Source organism: Symphalangus syndactylus, chromosome 1 (genome assembly GCF_028878055.3).
Source record: "Symphalangus syndactylus isolate Jambi chromosome 1, NHGRI_mSymSyn1-v2.1_pri, whole genome shotgun sequence".
NCBI lineage: Eukaryota > Metazoa > Chordata > Mammalia > Primates > Hylobatidae > Symphalangus > Symphalangus syndactylus.
In genome coordinates, this window is record NC_072423.2 from 133,692,235 (window position 1) to 133,707,492 (window position 15,258).

At 38.3% G+C, this 15,258-nt stretch overlaps 1 protein-coding gene across 19 annotated transcripts in view; it reads left to right on the plus strand.

Moving 5' to 3' along the window:
• NEK10 (NIMA related kinase 10) overlaps positions 1 to 15,258 on the plus strand; it is a 251,860-nt gene that overhangs the window by 21,125 nt on the left and 215,477 nt on the right. For all 19 annotated transcript variants that reach the window (XM_063637016.1, XM_055285235.2, XM_063637000.1 and 16 more), the window contains 2 exons: positions 1,975 to 2,105; positions 3,821 to 3,919. In XM_063637016.1, coding sequence (XP_063493086.1) covers positions 1,975 to 2,105; positions 3,821 to 3,919 — 230 coding nt within the window. The remainder of the gene's footprint in view (positions 1 to 1,974; positions 2,106 to 3,820; positions 3,920 to 15,258) is intronic.

The following is a 15,258-nucleotide window of genomic DNA, read 5'->3' on the forward strand; positions in this document are numbered from 1 at the left end:
ATCATGATATTTTGAGTATAACATAGGAAAATTTCCTTGTGCTGTTACTTCATGTTAGATATCATTTGGATTAATAGTTCATATTCAGAAATCACCTAATTTGTAATGACAAATTTTATTCGTTTAGCAAAATTCATCTGTATAATAGGAGTAATTATGAGGATTAAAAGAGAATGTACAAAGCAATTAGAACTGTGCTTGACACATAGCAAGTGTTTTATAAATAGTAACTCATGCAATATTCATAACTCTTGAGTTATATACTATTATTATTTCCATTTTAATGATACAGAAACTGATGTACAGAGAGATTGCATAAATTTTCTAAGATTATGCAGCTAGTTAATGGTAGATTTAAACTCATAGAATCTGGCCAGGGAATTTGTTCTCTTAACCACTAAGCATTGCTGGCTCAGCCTATTGTCTTTTGGTGGTTGTAGACTGGCTGACCAAATTGAGATAGAGAAGTAGTTTTATAGGATGGAAGATTTATTATTAACATTTTGAAAATCTGACTGTGGCTGGCATATGATAAAAAAGGATTTTAGTTTTTTTGTTAACTATTAAACAATGTCTTTATTATAATCAATTTTTCTGTAAGCTGACCTTATAAAAAGTCAGGCATATTCTCTTTGAATAACGAAATTATGTCTTTTTTTTTTTTTTTTTTTTGAGACGGAGTTTCACTCTTGTTGCCCAGGCTGGAGTGCAATGGTGCAATCTTGGCTCATGGCAACCTCCGCCTCCTGAGTTCAAGTGATTCTCCTGCCTCAGCCTCCCAAGTAGCTGGGATTACAGGCATGTGCCACCACACCCGGCTAATTTTGTATTTTTAGTAGAGACGAGTTTCTCCATGTTGGTCAGGCTGGTCTTGAACTCCCGACCTCAGGTGATCCACCCACCTGGGCCTCCCAAAGTGCTGGGATTATAGGCATGAGCCACTACGCCTGGCTGGAAATGATGTCTTCGTACTGATTTACATTAAATACTTCAGTGAAATAAGACAACAAGTGCAACATATTATAACTTTGTTTGGTAATATATAAAATGGAATAATTTACTGAAAAATAATTTTTTTGTTATGTTATACTCTGCTTACCTCATCTGTAATAATTTAGCTAGTTATAGAATGTCCTTCATTTGTACTTTGGAAAAAACAGGTTATTTGTCTATACCATGCTCAACTTTATTGTGTTATCAGAAACCTCAGGGTTATCCCAATTATAGACAAATACTGGTAAGTGAAACTATTTGAATACTGATAACCTGACAATTTATTATTGCAAGTGGAAGCATAGTGAAGCTGTTGTAGTTAAATTTTTACTTATGGTAAATTTGATAATATATTTTAATGTCTTTTATAAATATGATTGAGTAATCAGGATGTTCAGACTGATTAAAAATGATAGAATCTTCTTTATTGTTATATCCCTAGCACCAGAAAAATAGTGTGCACACCTGGTAAATATTGAAGAATGAATGAATGTATGATGACTCATTCTCAATTTGGGCACTCTGCTCTATATCAGAGTCTTCTACCTGGATCCAGGAGCTCTCTAGTCAGCTTGCACGTTTGAATCACGTGAGAAACTTCAAAACCTCCTGATACCCAGGTGTCACCCCAAACCTATATCTGTTTTAGGTGCTGGGGTAATAGCATTGAACAAAAACAGGCAAGTTCCTGCTTGTGTTGAGGTGACATTATAATCAAGGGAGACTAAAAGTACATAAATAACTGTCAGATATGACAAGAGGTGTTACAAGCTATGAAGAAAAATAAAACGGTGTAAGGTAGATGTTTAAGTCAAAGATACTTGATTTGAATCTTGGAAAACCCTTACATTTGAAAGGGTTGTTATCTTAACTATTGGCCTGGAAAAAATCTCATTCTCCTCATCCTCCCCATATTTTGTTACTTTCTTCATCCCGTGCTGAATTGTGATCCTCATGTACTCTATGCTTCTATTTCTGTAGCTTCCAGCCATTAACTTCGATAGTGCCCAAAATAGCATGACAAAGTCTGAGCCCGCCATCAGGGCGGGTGGACACAGAGCTCGGGGTCAGTGGCATGAATCCACAGAAGCTGTTGAACTTGAAAATTTTAGGTAAGAAATCCAGCATCTCCTTCGTCTTCAGTAACTTACTCTACTTAGCTCACAGTTTTATTTAAGTTTATCCCAGGAGCTAAAATTTAAAACCCGCTTCAAAATTTACCATAGAGTTTCTTAATTTAATATTTTCAGTTAGTGCTTAAACCATTCCCAGAAATAGTATGTAAATAGCAGGTTTAATGGGTACAGGTGGAACTGACCTGGGAGATTTAGGACCCTATGCTGACATGCGTTTGGCATTGCTCAACGAGGAAGTGGTTCCAGATTATTGACCTGGTTAGGCTTGTCCCAATCTTTGTCTGTCTAGATCTTGCCAGTAATGAGATGGCATAAAAGGAGCCGTTGCTGGGAACAGATGTGGTGGTTAAAGTATGTCGTTGTCAAAACAACTGAGGTTTTCAGTTGAAGGGGTTGCGGCACACCTCTAACATTGAAAGTGTCAGGTAATGTTCATCTCTGTTGCCACGCAGACCTCTGCAAAGCTACACATTCTTGTGGGCCACTCCCCTCTCGGGAGCTGGTTCTCTCAGTTTTACAGTGTGCTTGGGTCATTTGGCACTAAGTACCATGTAAATAGTGAGTGGCATGAAATATCAATATGAATAGTCTAGAAGGATCATTTGTTTATTTGGCCTAGATTTTGTTTTTGTTTCCCTGTCATCTTATGACAACAAATTTAATAGTATGGGAAAGTTACATGACATTTCATGGGTTCATATTTTAAAAATATATTTTTAGTGAGGAACACTTAAATACTTAAAAAATTGTCATATAGTGAGTACCAGTGCCCATGTACTAAGAAACGATTACAGCCCTCAGGTGACTAGGATGGGGACATGCTGTCCAATGGCATCTGAAACACTGAGAAGGCAGAACATTACACATGGCAACATAAGGTTACACACCTTTCCTTTGAGGTTGTATGTTCCTGGAATTCCAGCTTATTTGTCCTAGATCTTCAAATTAGTTTTATTTAATTATGTGCAAAAATACTGTATCATGTATTTGGTAGCAATGTGACCCTTTTATTATCTCTTATGCTTTTCCAGTTTTAAAATAGAATGTTTTAGAGGTATTTTTAACCTCTTTGGTGGGCTGTAAGATCAGCAAAAAGAAGCTGAAGCTGGACTATCTCAGAATTTTGTTAAACACACACACAAAACCATATAAACAATCAACAGTGACAGTCAACATGGCTGAAGGTGTATAAACTGTGTTAATAAACTCTTCTTATCTAGAAGGAATTATAAATGATAACCACTGGTGTTGATAGCAAGATCAGCCAGTGGGGTCGAGGGTATGTGGAAAAGTGGAGAGGGAATTCTTCTCTTCCTGTTACCCAGCTGTCTAAATAATGTGTCCCAATCATTCTTTCTCTCCATTTACCCTTTTCTTCCCTCCAACCAATTTTGGCCATTAGTGTTTATAGGGAATAATTTAATGAATATGGTAAAAGGAAATACATATACTTGACTATATTTTATTTTTAACTTTGTAATTGAATTTCTAGTTCCTTTTTAACAGCTGATAGTTGCTTTTAGCAACATGTTAAATGCAAGCCTCCTTCAATATTTGCCTGAGTCCTCATTAGTATAGTGGTTAGTAATAATAAAAACATTACCTGAATATAGATGATCTTTGTCTGCATTGGCAACTTTGAGACAGCCTGATCTCTGTTACAAAATCCTTTTCTGTTTGTTTTGTCTCAGTATAAACTACAAGAATGAGAGAAATTTCAGCAAACATCCTCAGCATAAACTATTTCAGGAGATCTTTACCGCCTTGGTGAAAAATAGACTCATATGCAGGTAAGATTGTTCCTGGAAAACAGGCTTTTACTCAAGAGTGGCATATGTCATCTATCTTGTCTCTAGAAAATGATTTGAAACATCTTACAGGATTGAACATATCATTAAAGGAAAGAAGGAGGCAAATGAGTGGGCATTACAGATGATCTCATTAAAATCACTGATTAGGTACTGAATTTAGCTGAATTTTATGACAGATAAGGAAAAATGGGAAAACACTCAAGTTATTATGTTTTCTTTATTTTCTTTGAGTTTTGATACTCAAGGAGGAGTTTATTGTGTGGGACTTATGAAAGAGACATTGGACAGTACCACGGACAACATTCTTATGCTGCACTTTTGCAGTGATTTAATGACTGATTAAATGGACTGCGCAAGCCTCGATCTTGAGGAAAGAAAGGATGAGTGTGTAACATCCAGCCACAGCCTCATAAAGATGTTTCTTCTCAGGACCAAATCGAACATTCCTTTCTTTGCCTTCTTAACACAGGTGCAGTGTTGGGACTATAGAGGAAGGATTAGTTAACAAGTCTTCTGGATTCTCTCTCACAAATATCAGGGGTTTTCAGGGAGCCATTGATTGTTGCTGGATTGCAGTCAGGAATGAGTTTTCTGTCCATTCTGAGCTGCTTCATAGAAGAGCTGGGTATTCTGCTGCCAGATGCAAAGGAGGCTCCTAACAGTGTGTCACTGTAGGGTCCTGTCTTTTGCTCTTTTCAGGGGGTGCATACTCTTCACACATGCATCAGCTGAAAAATGCCTATAAACAACCTTAAATCTTCCCTGTCACTTTGTGATTTGATTGAGATGTGAATTCCATCCCAGTGAAAATTGAAAAACATTATTTTTATTGTGAAAAATAAAAATAGGAGTATTAATAATTTAATACCTTGATCAAAATGAAACTCTGACTTGGCCCAGTGTAATAGCTAATTTTAAATAGAACAGCATTCTGACGAGTCCTCCATGACGAGTCAGCTACTCAATACGTGCTTAAGTGATGACCTCATATCTCCATCTTTTGGATGGGGTCATTCAGTATTACGTATTTAAGTATTGGACTTAAATGACTGTCCAATACATTACTTTTGTTTAAAACAATACAGAATTGAGACTGCATCTGTCATGCCTTTGTACTTAATTTAAGCAGAAGATTATTAGACTGGCTCAGATGATACAAGAAGCCTAAAATCTTTACCAAGGTTATGTAGTTGGGTCACCGTTCAGTTATACAAGAAGCCTAAAATCTTTACCAAGGTTATGTAATTGGGCCACTGTTCAGTTCTCGATTACACACTCAAAGATTGTTCAAAGATTAATGAACACTGCAAAGAACCTGAAGTTATATATATATTTCAATTGTTTTCTGCTTAGATTGAATGGAGTGAAACAATGGTAATAGCAGAATCATTATGCATAAAATGGTATTAGAAAATAAAGTTCTTTTTTTTTTTAAAGCCAGCTCACATGGACTCTTCCAGGGATGCCCGGTAGACTATTTATTGGGTCAATACTTTGGGGGAAGGCACTAGATGCAGAAATTATTAGAGAAAATAACCGGGCACTGGTTGGCATCAACTAGTTGAAAAAGATCTCAACAATTCTAAAGTCGAGAGATCTCTTTTCAGGGTGTTTTAAAATTCTTAGTGATTAAAGGAGCATCTTAGGCTGGATGCAGTTACTGGCTTGTAACATGAGTAGTACCTGTAAGTCTTCAAACTAGGAAGAGATAATTGTAGATCTCTTTGCTTTCACAGTATGAGATGGAATTCAGGAATGTTGAACATCAAGGGCATCCTTTTATGTCATCCTGTGGCTGCTGACAGCTTGTTATGTTCAGTTCTATTCTAAAGGCATTGAGTAAAAGATGGCTTAAATATAAAGGTTTTCCATTGTGCCTCACCCCATATAACCTTGCTAAAATAGCCACGATCATCCCTCCTTTTTTTTTCTTCCCTTCTAACTTTAGACTTATAGAAGAATTACACCTCAGGACCTTTTCTGGTATGGCTTGTTATCCCCTTTCTTTGCAAACATGAGATTTAGTGTTGGGTTGAAGGCTTAGATTCAATTTGATAAACAAACTGGTAAGCATGTACTGTGTGCAAGGAAGGGAGGAAGTAAGGGTGAAGAAGGACAAGAGGGTGAAATTAAAAAAATTAACAGGACATGTGGTCCTCTTCTCCCTGGGGACTCAAATTCTACTCTGATCAGCAAGACAATTACCCAATAAAGGAAAATGTACTAAATATATACAGTTTGTATTAACACAGCTAACTAAAGGCTGCATGAGATTGGGGGGTGGGTGGGAATTTGGGTCCTTGGTCCAATTAAGGTTGTAGATAAGACTGTAGATAAGACATTCAGCATGTTATGCTACTCAATTTTGCCCTGAAAATGTGACTTATTGGGAATTTAGTCTCATTTGTGAAGTGTGACCCTTTTCAACTCATTTCTCAATGTCTACCCAATTGGTGATAATTTTCCTCTTCTATTTTACTTACCCGAGCTCCAGCCTTTCCCTAAATCACATTTGTGGACACCTCCTTTCTGTGTTTTCCTAAGATTGATTTGTGATTACTCCCCCATTCTCAGAATGAAATTGCCAGATGGCAACTGAAACTGGAAAAGACTTGTTAATCCAGAGTCAGATAAGGTAACACTGCAAATACCTCACAGTAAATCTCAAAGGACAAGGGAAAGTATCATCCCTGAGCCTGGGATTACTCCTAGTTACACAATGGTAACTAATCTTTAAAAAAATCCTTTTATAATAGTATTATTTATAATATACTGCTATATAATATTTCACATATTTATGGGGGTACATGTGGTATTTTGTTACATACATAGAATGTGTAATGATCAAGTCAGGGTATTTGAGGTGCCCATCACTTTGAGGATTTGTCATTTCTATGTGTTCAGAACTCTCTTCTAGCTGCTTTGAAATAGACAATACATTGTTGTTAACTATAGTCACATGACTCTGCTGTCAAATGATGGAACTCATACCTTTCATCTAACAATACATTTGTACCTGTTAACTTACCTCTTTATCCCCCGTTGCACTCACCCACCCTTCCTGGACTCTGGTATCTATTATTCTACTCTCTATCTTTATGAGCTAACTTTTTTTAAGTTCCCATGTATGAGTGAGACTACATAATATTTCTCTTTCTATGCCTGGGTTATTTCACTTAACATAATGCCTCCCAGTTCCATCCATGTTGCTATAAATGATGTGATTTTTTTCTTTTTTATGGCCAAATAACTTTTCATTTTGTATATATACTACATTTTAAAAATTCATTTGTTTGTTGGTAGACACTAAGGTTGATTCCATAGCTTTGCTTTTGTGAACAGTGCTGCAATAAACATGTGAATGCAAGTATCCCTTTGTTATACTGATTTCTTTTTCTTTGGATAGATACCCAGTAGCAGAATTGCTGGATCAGTGGTTCTATTTTTATTTTTTTGAGAAATTGTCATAAGGTTCTCCACAGCAGTTGTACTAATTTGCATTCCCATAAACAGTGTATGAGTTCCTTCTTATCCACATCCTCTTCTGTTAGTTTTTTGTCTTTTAATCATAGCTGTTCTAACTGGGGTAAGGTGATATCTCACTGTAGTTTTGATTTGCATTTCTCTGATGATTAGTGATGTTGAACTTTTTTTCATATACTTGTTGGCTATTTGTATGTCTTCTTTTGAGAGTTGTCAATTCATGTCCTTTGCCCACTTATTTTATTTTATTTTACTTTAAGTTCTGGTATACATGTTCAGAACGTGCAGGTTTGTTACATAGGTATACATGTGCCATAGTGGTTTGCTGCACCTATCCACCCGTTGTCTAGGTTTTAAGCCCCCCATGCATTAGGTGTTTGCCACCCACCACCCAATAGGCCCCAGTGGGTGATGTTCCCCTCCCTGTGTCCATGTGTTCTCATTGTTCATCTTCCACGTATGAGTGAGAACATGCGGTGTTTGGTTTTCTGTTCCTGTGTTAGTTTGCTGAGAACGATGGCTTCTAGCTTCATCCATGTCTCTGCAAAGGACATGAACTCATTCTTTTTATGGCTGCATAGTATTCCGTGTTGTATATGTGCCACATCTTCTTTATACAGTCTATCATTGATAAGCATTTGGGTTGGTTCCAGGGCTTTGCTATTGAAAATAGTGCTGCAATAAACATACGTGTGCATGTGTCTTTATAGTAGCATGATTTATAATCCTTTGGGTATTACACAGTAATGGGATTGCTGGTTCAAATGTTATATCTGGTTCTAGATCCTTGAGGAATTACCATGCTGTCTTCCATAATGGTTGAACTGATTTACACTCCCACCAACAGTGTAATAGTGTTCCTATTTCTCCACAACCTCGCCAGCATCTGTTGTTTCCTGACTTTTTAATAATCACCGTTCTAACTGGCGTGAGATGGTATCTCATTGTGGGTTTTTTGTTTGTTTGTTTGTTTGTTTTTTGAGATGGAGTTTCACCCTGTGGCCCAGGCTGGAGTGCAGTGGCCCGATCTTGGCTCACTGCAACCTCCGCCTCCCGAGTTCAAGCTATTCTGCTACCTTAGCCTCCCAAGTAGCTGGGACTACAGGCACACACCACCACACCTGGCTAATTTTTGTATTTTTAGTAGAGTCGGGATTTCATCATATTGGCCAGGCTGGTCTCAAACTCTTGACCTCATGATCCTTCCACCTCAGCCTCCCAAAGTGCTGGGATTACAAGTGTGAGTCACTGTGCCCAGCCCTCATTGTGGTTTGGATTTGCATTTGTCTAATGACCAGTGATGATGAGCTCCTTTTCATTTGTTTGTTGGCTGCATAAATGTCTTCTTTTGAGAAGTCTCTGCTCATATACTTTGCCCATTTTTTGATAGGGTTGTTTGTTTCTTTCTTGTAAATTTGTTTAAATTTCTTGTAGATTCTGGATATTAGACCTTTGTCAGATGGATAGATTGCAAAAATTTTCTCCCATTTATAGGCATGGACAAGGACTTCCTGACTAAAACACCAAAAGTAATTGCAACAAAAGTCAAAATTGACAAATGAGATCTAATTAAACTAAAGAGCTTCTGCACAGCAAAGGAGACTATCCTCAGAGTGAACAGGCAACTTTGCCCACTTTTTAATGGTGTAATTTGCTTATGTTTTGCTATTGAGTTGTTTGAGTTCCTTGTATATTTTGGATATTAGTCGCTTGTTGATGAATAGTTTGTAAATATTTTCTCCTATTTAACGGGTTGTCTCTTCACTCTCTTGATTGCTTCCTTTGCTGTGCAGAAGTTTTTAGTATAATATAGTTCCATTTGTCTATTTTTGTTTTAATGTCTGTGCTTTTGAGGTCTTAGTCATAAAATCTTTGCCTAGACCACAACCTACAGAATGGGAGAAAATTTTTGCAATCTAGCCATCTGACAAAGGGCTAATATCCAGAATCTACAAATAACTTAAACAAATTTACAAGAAAAAAACAAGCCCATCAAAAAGAGGGCAAAGGATATGAACAGACACTTCTCAAAAGAAGACATTTATGCAGCCAACAGACATATGCAAAAATGCTCATCATCACTGGTCATCAGAGAAATGCAAATCAAAACCACAATGAGATACTATCTCACGCCAATTAGAATGGCGATCATTAAAAAGTCAGGAAATAACTTAGGATGTGGAGAAACAGGAACACTTTTACACTGTTGGTGGGAGTGTAAATTAGTTCAACCATTGTGGAATACAGTGTGGCGACTCCTCTAGGATCTAGAACTAGAAATACCATTGGACCCAGTAATCCCATTACTAGGTATATACCCAGAGGATTATAAATCATTCTACTATAGACACATGCACAGGTATGTTTATTGCGGCACTATTCACAATAGCAAAGACTTGGAACCAACCCAAATGTCCATCAATAATAGACTGGATAAAGAAAATGTGGCATATATACACCATGGAGTACTATGCAGCCATAAAAATGATGGGTTCATGTCCTTTGCAGGGACATGGATGAAGCTGGAAACCATCATTCTCAGTAAAATATCACAAGGACAGAAAACCAAGCACCACGTGTTCTCACTCATAAGTGTGAGCTGAACTATGAGAACACATGGACACAGGGAGCAGAAGATCACATACCAGGGCCTGTTGGGGGGCTGGGAGAGGGATAGCATTAGGAGAAATACCTGGTGTAAATGATGAGTTGATGGGTGCAGCAAACCAACATGGCACATATATACCCATGTAACAAACCTGCACGTTGTGCACATGTACCTTAGAACTTAAAGTATAATAATAAAAAAAGAAAAAAATTAAAAACTAGCAATCAAAACCCTAAAAAAAAATCTTTGCCTAGACCTTCCTATGTTTCATAGGAAAATGTTTTCTGTTTTTATTTAGTAGTTTCATAGTTTTGAATCTTATTTTTTAAGTCTTTAATCCATCTTGTGTTGATTTTTGTATATGGTGAGAGAGAGATAGGGGTCCAGTTTCATTCTTCTGCATACTGATATCCAATTTCTTCTGCACCATTTTTTGAAGAGGGTGTCCTTTTTGCAGTGAATATTCTTGGTGCCTTTGTTAAAAATCAATTCGCTGTAAATATGTGGATTTGTGTTGGGGTTCTCTATTCTGTTCCATCAGTCTGTATGTTTGGTTTTATACCATTACCATGCTGTTTTGGTTACTATGGCCTTGTAATATGTTTTGAAGTCAGGTAGTGTGATGGGTCCTGCTTTGTTCTTTTGCTCAGGATTGCCTTGGCTCTTCTGGTTCTTTTTTTGTTTCATATGAATTTTATTTCTTTTTTTTTCTATTTCTGTTAAATATGATCTTTTGATAGGGATTGCATTGAATCTGTATATTGCTTTGGGTAGTATGGTCATTTTAATGATATTAATTCTGATCCACGAGCATGGAATGTCTTTCCTTTGTGTTCTCCTTAGTTTCTTTCATCAGTGTTTTGTAGTTTTCCTTGTAGACATCTTTTACCTCATTGGTCACATTATTTTTCTAGGTATTTTATTTTTTTGGTAGCTAACAGAAATGGGATTGTCCTCTTGATTTCTTTTTCAGCTATTTCATTGTTGGTGTATAAAAACTCTACTGATTTTTGTATGTTGATTTTGTATCCTGCAACTTTACTGAATTTATTTATCATACCTGGGTCTTTGGTTTTTCTAAATATAAGATCCTGTCATCTGCAAAGAGGTACATCTTCCTTTTTTTCTCCCCCAATTTGGATGCCTTTTATTTCTTTGTCTTGACTTATTGTTCTGGCTGGGACTTCCAGTACTATATTGAATTTGAGTGGTGCAAGTAGACATCCTTGTCATGTTCCATTTCTTAGAGGAAAAATCTTCAGTATGATGTTGGCTAAAGTTGATGTTGTTATATATGGCCTCTATTATGTTGAGGTATGTTCCTTCTATGCATAGTTTGTTGAGAGTTTTTAATCAGGAAAGATACTGGATTTTATCAAATGCTTTTTCTGCATCTATTGAGATGATCATATGTTGTTTATCCTTCATTCTGCTGATGTGATGTATAACATTTATTTACTTCTGCCTGCCAAACCATTCTTGTCTCCCTGGTGTAAATCCCACTTGGTCATAGTGTATTATCTTTCCGATATGCTATTTAATTTGGTTTGCTAGTACTTTGTTGAGGATTTTTACATCTATGTTCATTAGGGATACTGTTCTATAGTTTTCATTTTTTTAATTCTTTTCTTGTTTTGTTATTAGGGTAACGCTGGCCTCATACAATGAGTTAGAGAGAATTCCTTCCTCTTCAATTTTCTGGAATAGTTTCATGAGGATTGATATTAGTTCTTCCTTATATGTTTGGTAGAATTCAGCAGTGAATCTACCAGTCCTAGGCTTTTCATTTTTAAGAGACTTTTTATTACTTATTTAATCTTGCTGCTCATTATTGGTCTGCTTCAACCTTGGGAAGCTGTAGTTTCCAGGAATTTATCCATTTCCTCTGGGTTTTTCAGTTTGTTACCACATAATTGTTCATAACAGTCTGTGATGATCTTTTGTATTTTTGTGTTGTCAGTTGTAATATCTCCTTTTCCATTTCTGATTTTGGTCTGGGTCTTTCTGTCTTTGCTAGTCTAGCTAGCGGTTCATTAATTTGTTTATCTTTTTGAAGAACCAACTTTTTGTTTTACTGATGCTTTGTGTTGTTTTTTAGCCTCTATTTTGTTTAATTCTGCTCTGATCTTTTTTGTTTCTTTCCTTCTGTTAATTTGGGGTTTGGTTTGTTCTTGCCTTTCTAGTGTCTTGAGGTATATTATTAGATTGTTTAAAATCTTTCTACTTTTTTGATGTAAGCATTTTATTGCTATAAACTTCCTTCTTAGTACAGCATTTGCTGTGTCCTACAGGTTTTGGTATGTTGTGTTTCCATGTTCATTTGTTTCAAGAAATTTTTCTATTTACATTTTAGTTTCTTTATTGACCCAATGGTCATTCAGGAGCAAATGTTTAATTTCCATGTATTAGTGTAGTTTCCAAGTTCCTCTTCTTATTGATTTTTAGTTTTATTCCATTCTGCTCTGAGAAGATACTTGATATGATTTCACTTTTTTAAAATGTGTTGAGACTTACTTTTTAGCCTAACATGGTCTATCATGGAGAATGTTCTATGTACTGAGGAGAAGAACTGTATTTTGCAGTTGTTGAGTTGTTGGATAAAATGTCCTGTTAATGTCTGTTATGTTCATTTGGTCTAATGTCCAGTTTAAATCCAATGTTTCTTTGTTGATTTCTACCTAGAACCTCTGCTTACTGCTGCTATTATTATATTAGAGTCTCTCTCTCTCTTTAGATCTAGTATTATTTGCTTTGTTCTTTTTTTTTTTTTTTTTTTTTTGAGACAGAGTTTTACTCTGTCACCTAGGCTGGAGTGCAGTTGTGCATTCTCGGCTCACTGCAACCTCCAACTCCCAGGTGCAAGCGAATCTCCTGCCTCAGCCTCCCAAGTAGCTGGGATTACAGGTGCCTGCCACCAAGCCTGGCTAATTTTTGTAGTTTTTAGTAGAGAGGGAGTTTCGCCATGTTGACCAGGGTGGTCTCGAACTCCTGACCTCAGGTGATCCACTCACCTCCGCCTCCCAAATTGCTGGGATTACAGGTGTGAGCCACTGTGCCCAGCCAGTTTGGTTCTTTTTTAAGATATCTATGTTTGTATCCTGAATTGTTTTTCTGATTTATTTATATTTTTTTGGACTTTTCTTATATCTCACTGAACTTCTTTTGAAACAATTTGAATTCTTTTTCCATGATTTTGTGAATTTATTTTTGATTGGGATCTATTGTTGGATAATCATTGTTCTCCTTTGGAGGTGACATATTTCCTTTCTTTTTCATGTTTCCTGTGTTCTTACAGTGATATCTGCACATCTGGTATAATAGTCACTTCTAATTTTTAAAATTGGCTTTCATATGGGAAGACTTTTTCCTGAGGATGAATCTATAATGTTGGTTGGGTAGGGTACTTTGGTTTTGATTCTGCGTGAGTACAGTTGTGCAGTCTCTGTATGATTTCTTTCTCTATAAACAGTGTCAGTGGTATCTGAGATTTCCTCAGTGGCTTAGGCTGTAGTTATTCTTGGAGGCTGGGGTGTAGTTTTGGTGGAGACTGGGACACAAGGTAGGCTGGTCTTCAGTCTCCTGGGGAGGCATCAGTGGGATAGCATGCCTATCCTGGGGACCCTAGATGGCGTACACTGCCACTAGTGTTAGCAGGTCCAGTTGGGTCTATTCTTGGGCCTCCAAGTGGCTTACTTGGATGCCAGTAGTGGCAACCATGGGCTGGACAGGTAGAAGGGTTCTCATGCCTCTGAGCAGCTGGTGTGTTGTGAGTGATGGTCGTGGCAGTTGTAGGGCTACCCTCTAGGTCCCAAGTAATGCATGCTGGTGTTGGTGGTGGCTGCAATGGGATAGGCACACTAGTCTCCAGCCCTGCAGGCAGCACATGCTGGTAGGTGCCAGCTGTGGTTGTAGTGGCTTGGTGGGTAGGCTCAACTTCAGGCCCTTGGGAGGAGTGTTTAGGTGCCAATGGTGGTAGACTAGGCTGGGCAATCCCCTGGCCCCTGGACTGTATGCTCTGGCATGGAGGGGAGGGTGAAGCTGGGCTGGGCTGGCTGGTCCTTAGGGCCCTGTAGTTGTGTGTACAGGTGTTGGCCATGGTAGGCAGGAATGGGGGCAACCTCTAGGCCACTGGCAGAATGCCACTGGGTGGTGGTGGTGGGGAGGCAATGTTTTTAGTGATGGCAGCCTAGGCCAGCAGATGTTAAGCATGTGTGCCCCTTGTGCCTCAGCCCCAGATATGGTAGCCCATGGTTGCTTGTTCCTAAGCCCTGGGGTCAGTAGCCAGCTCTTCTCTTGCACCTCTATCCCAGCACTGCTGGCTTCCAGGATAGTGCACACTCTGTTGGGGGTAGGGCTCTAGAATGGTGTCTTGCGCAGCCCTGGTGGTAGCCTGCATCTTGATCATGCCTCCTACCTGGGTATGGTAGCCCACGGTTGCTTGTGCCTAAGCCCTGTGGGCAGCAGCCCATGCTTCTCTCGCACCTCAACGCTGGTGCTACTGGGTTGCAGGATAGCATGCAGTCTATTGAAGACAAAGTTCTTTTTTTTTTTTTTTTTTATTTGAGATAGAGTTTTGCTCTTGTTGCCCAGGCTGGAGTGCAATGATGTGATCTTGGCTCACTGCAACTTCTGCCTCTCGGGTTTGAATGATTCTCCTGCCTCAGACTCATGAGTAGCTAGGATTACAGGTGCCTGCAACCACACTGAGCTAATTTTTGTATTTTTAGTAGAGACAGGGTTTTACCATGTTGGCCAGGCTGGTCTTGATCTCCTGACCTCAAGTGATCTGCCTGCCTCAGCCTCCCAGAGTGCTGGGATTACAGGTGTGAGCCACCGCACCTGGCCGTGGGTCAAGGAGCTCTCCCATGGCTAGGATTGCAGGAGTCCATGGTGATAATGTGGACCACTGAGAGTCTCTCACTCACCCTTTCCCTGTATTGTAGTCTCCCTTGGCTCCCAGCTGATCTTGGCTAAGCAGGCTTCCTTACTTCCTTCTCCTTGTTTACTTTAGGTATTGCCTGCCACTTTTCTACTGAATTCCAGTATCCTCTCTTGGGTGACCTATTTGAAGCATAATTATCTGCTCACTATATTGGTTCTTCTTAGTGGAGGAAGCAAGTTCAAAATGCTCCTAGTCAGCTCTCTTGAATTGTTACTCCTGGTAACTAATCTCAAGGTGCGGCAAGATATGGAAACAAATTGTGGTCTTCCAATCTTTTTTTCTGTC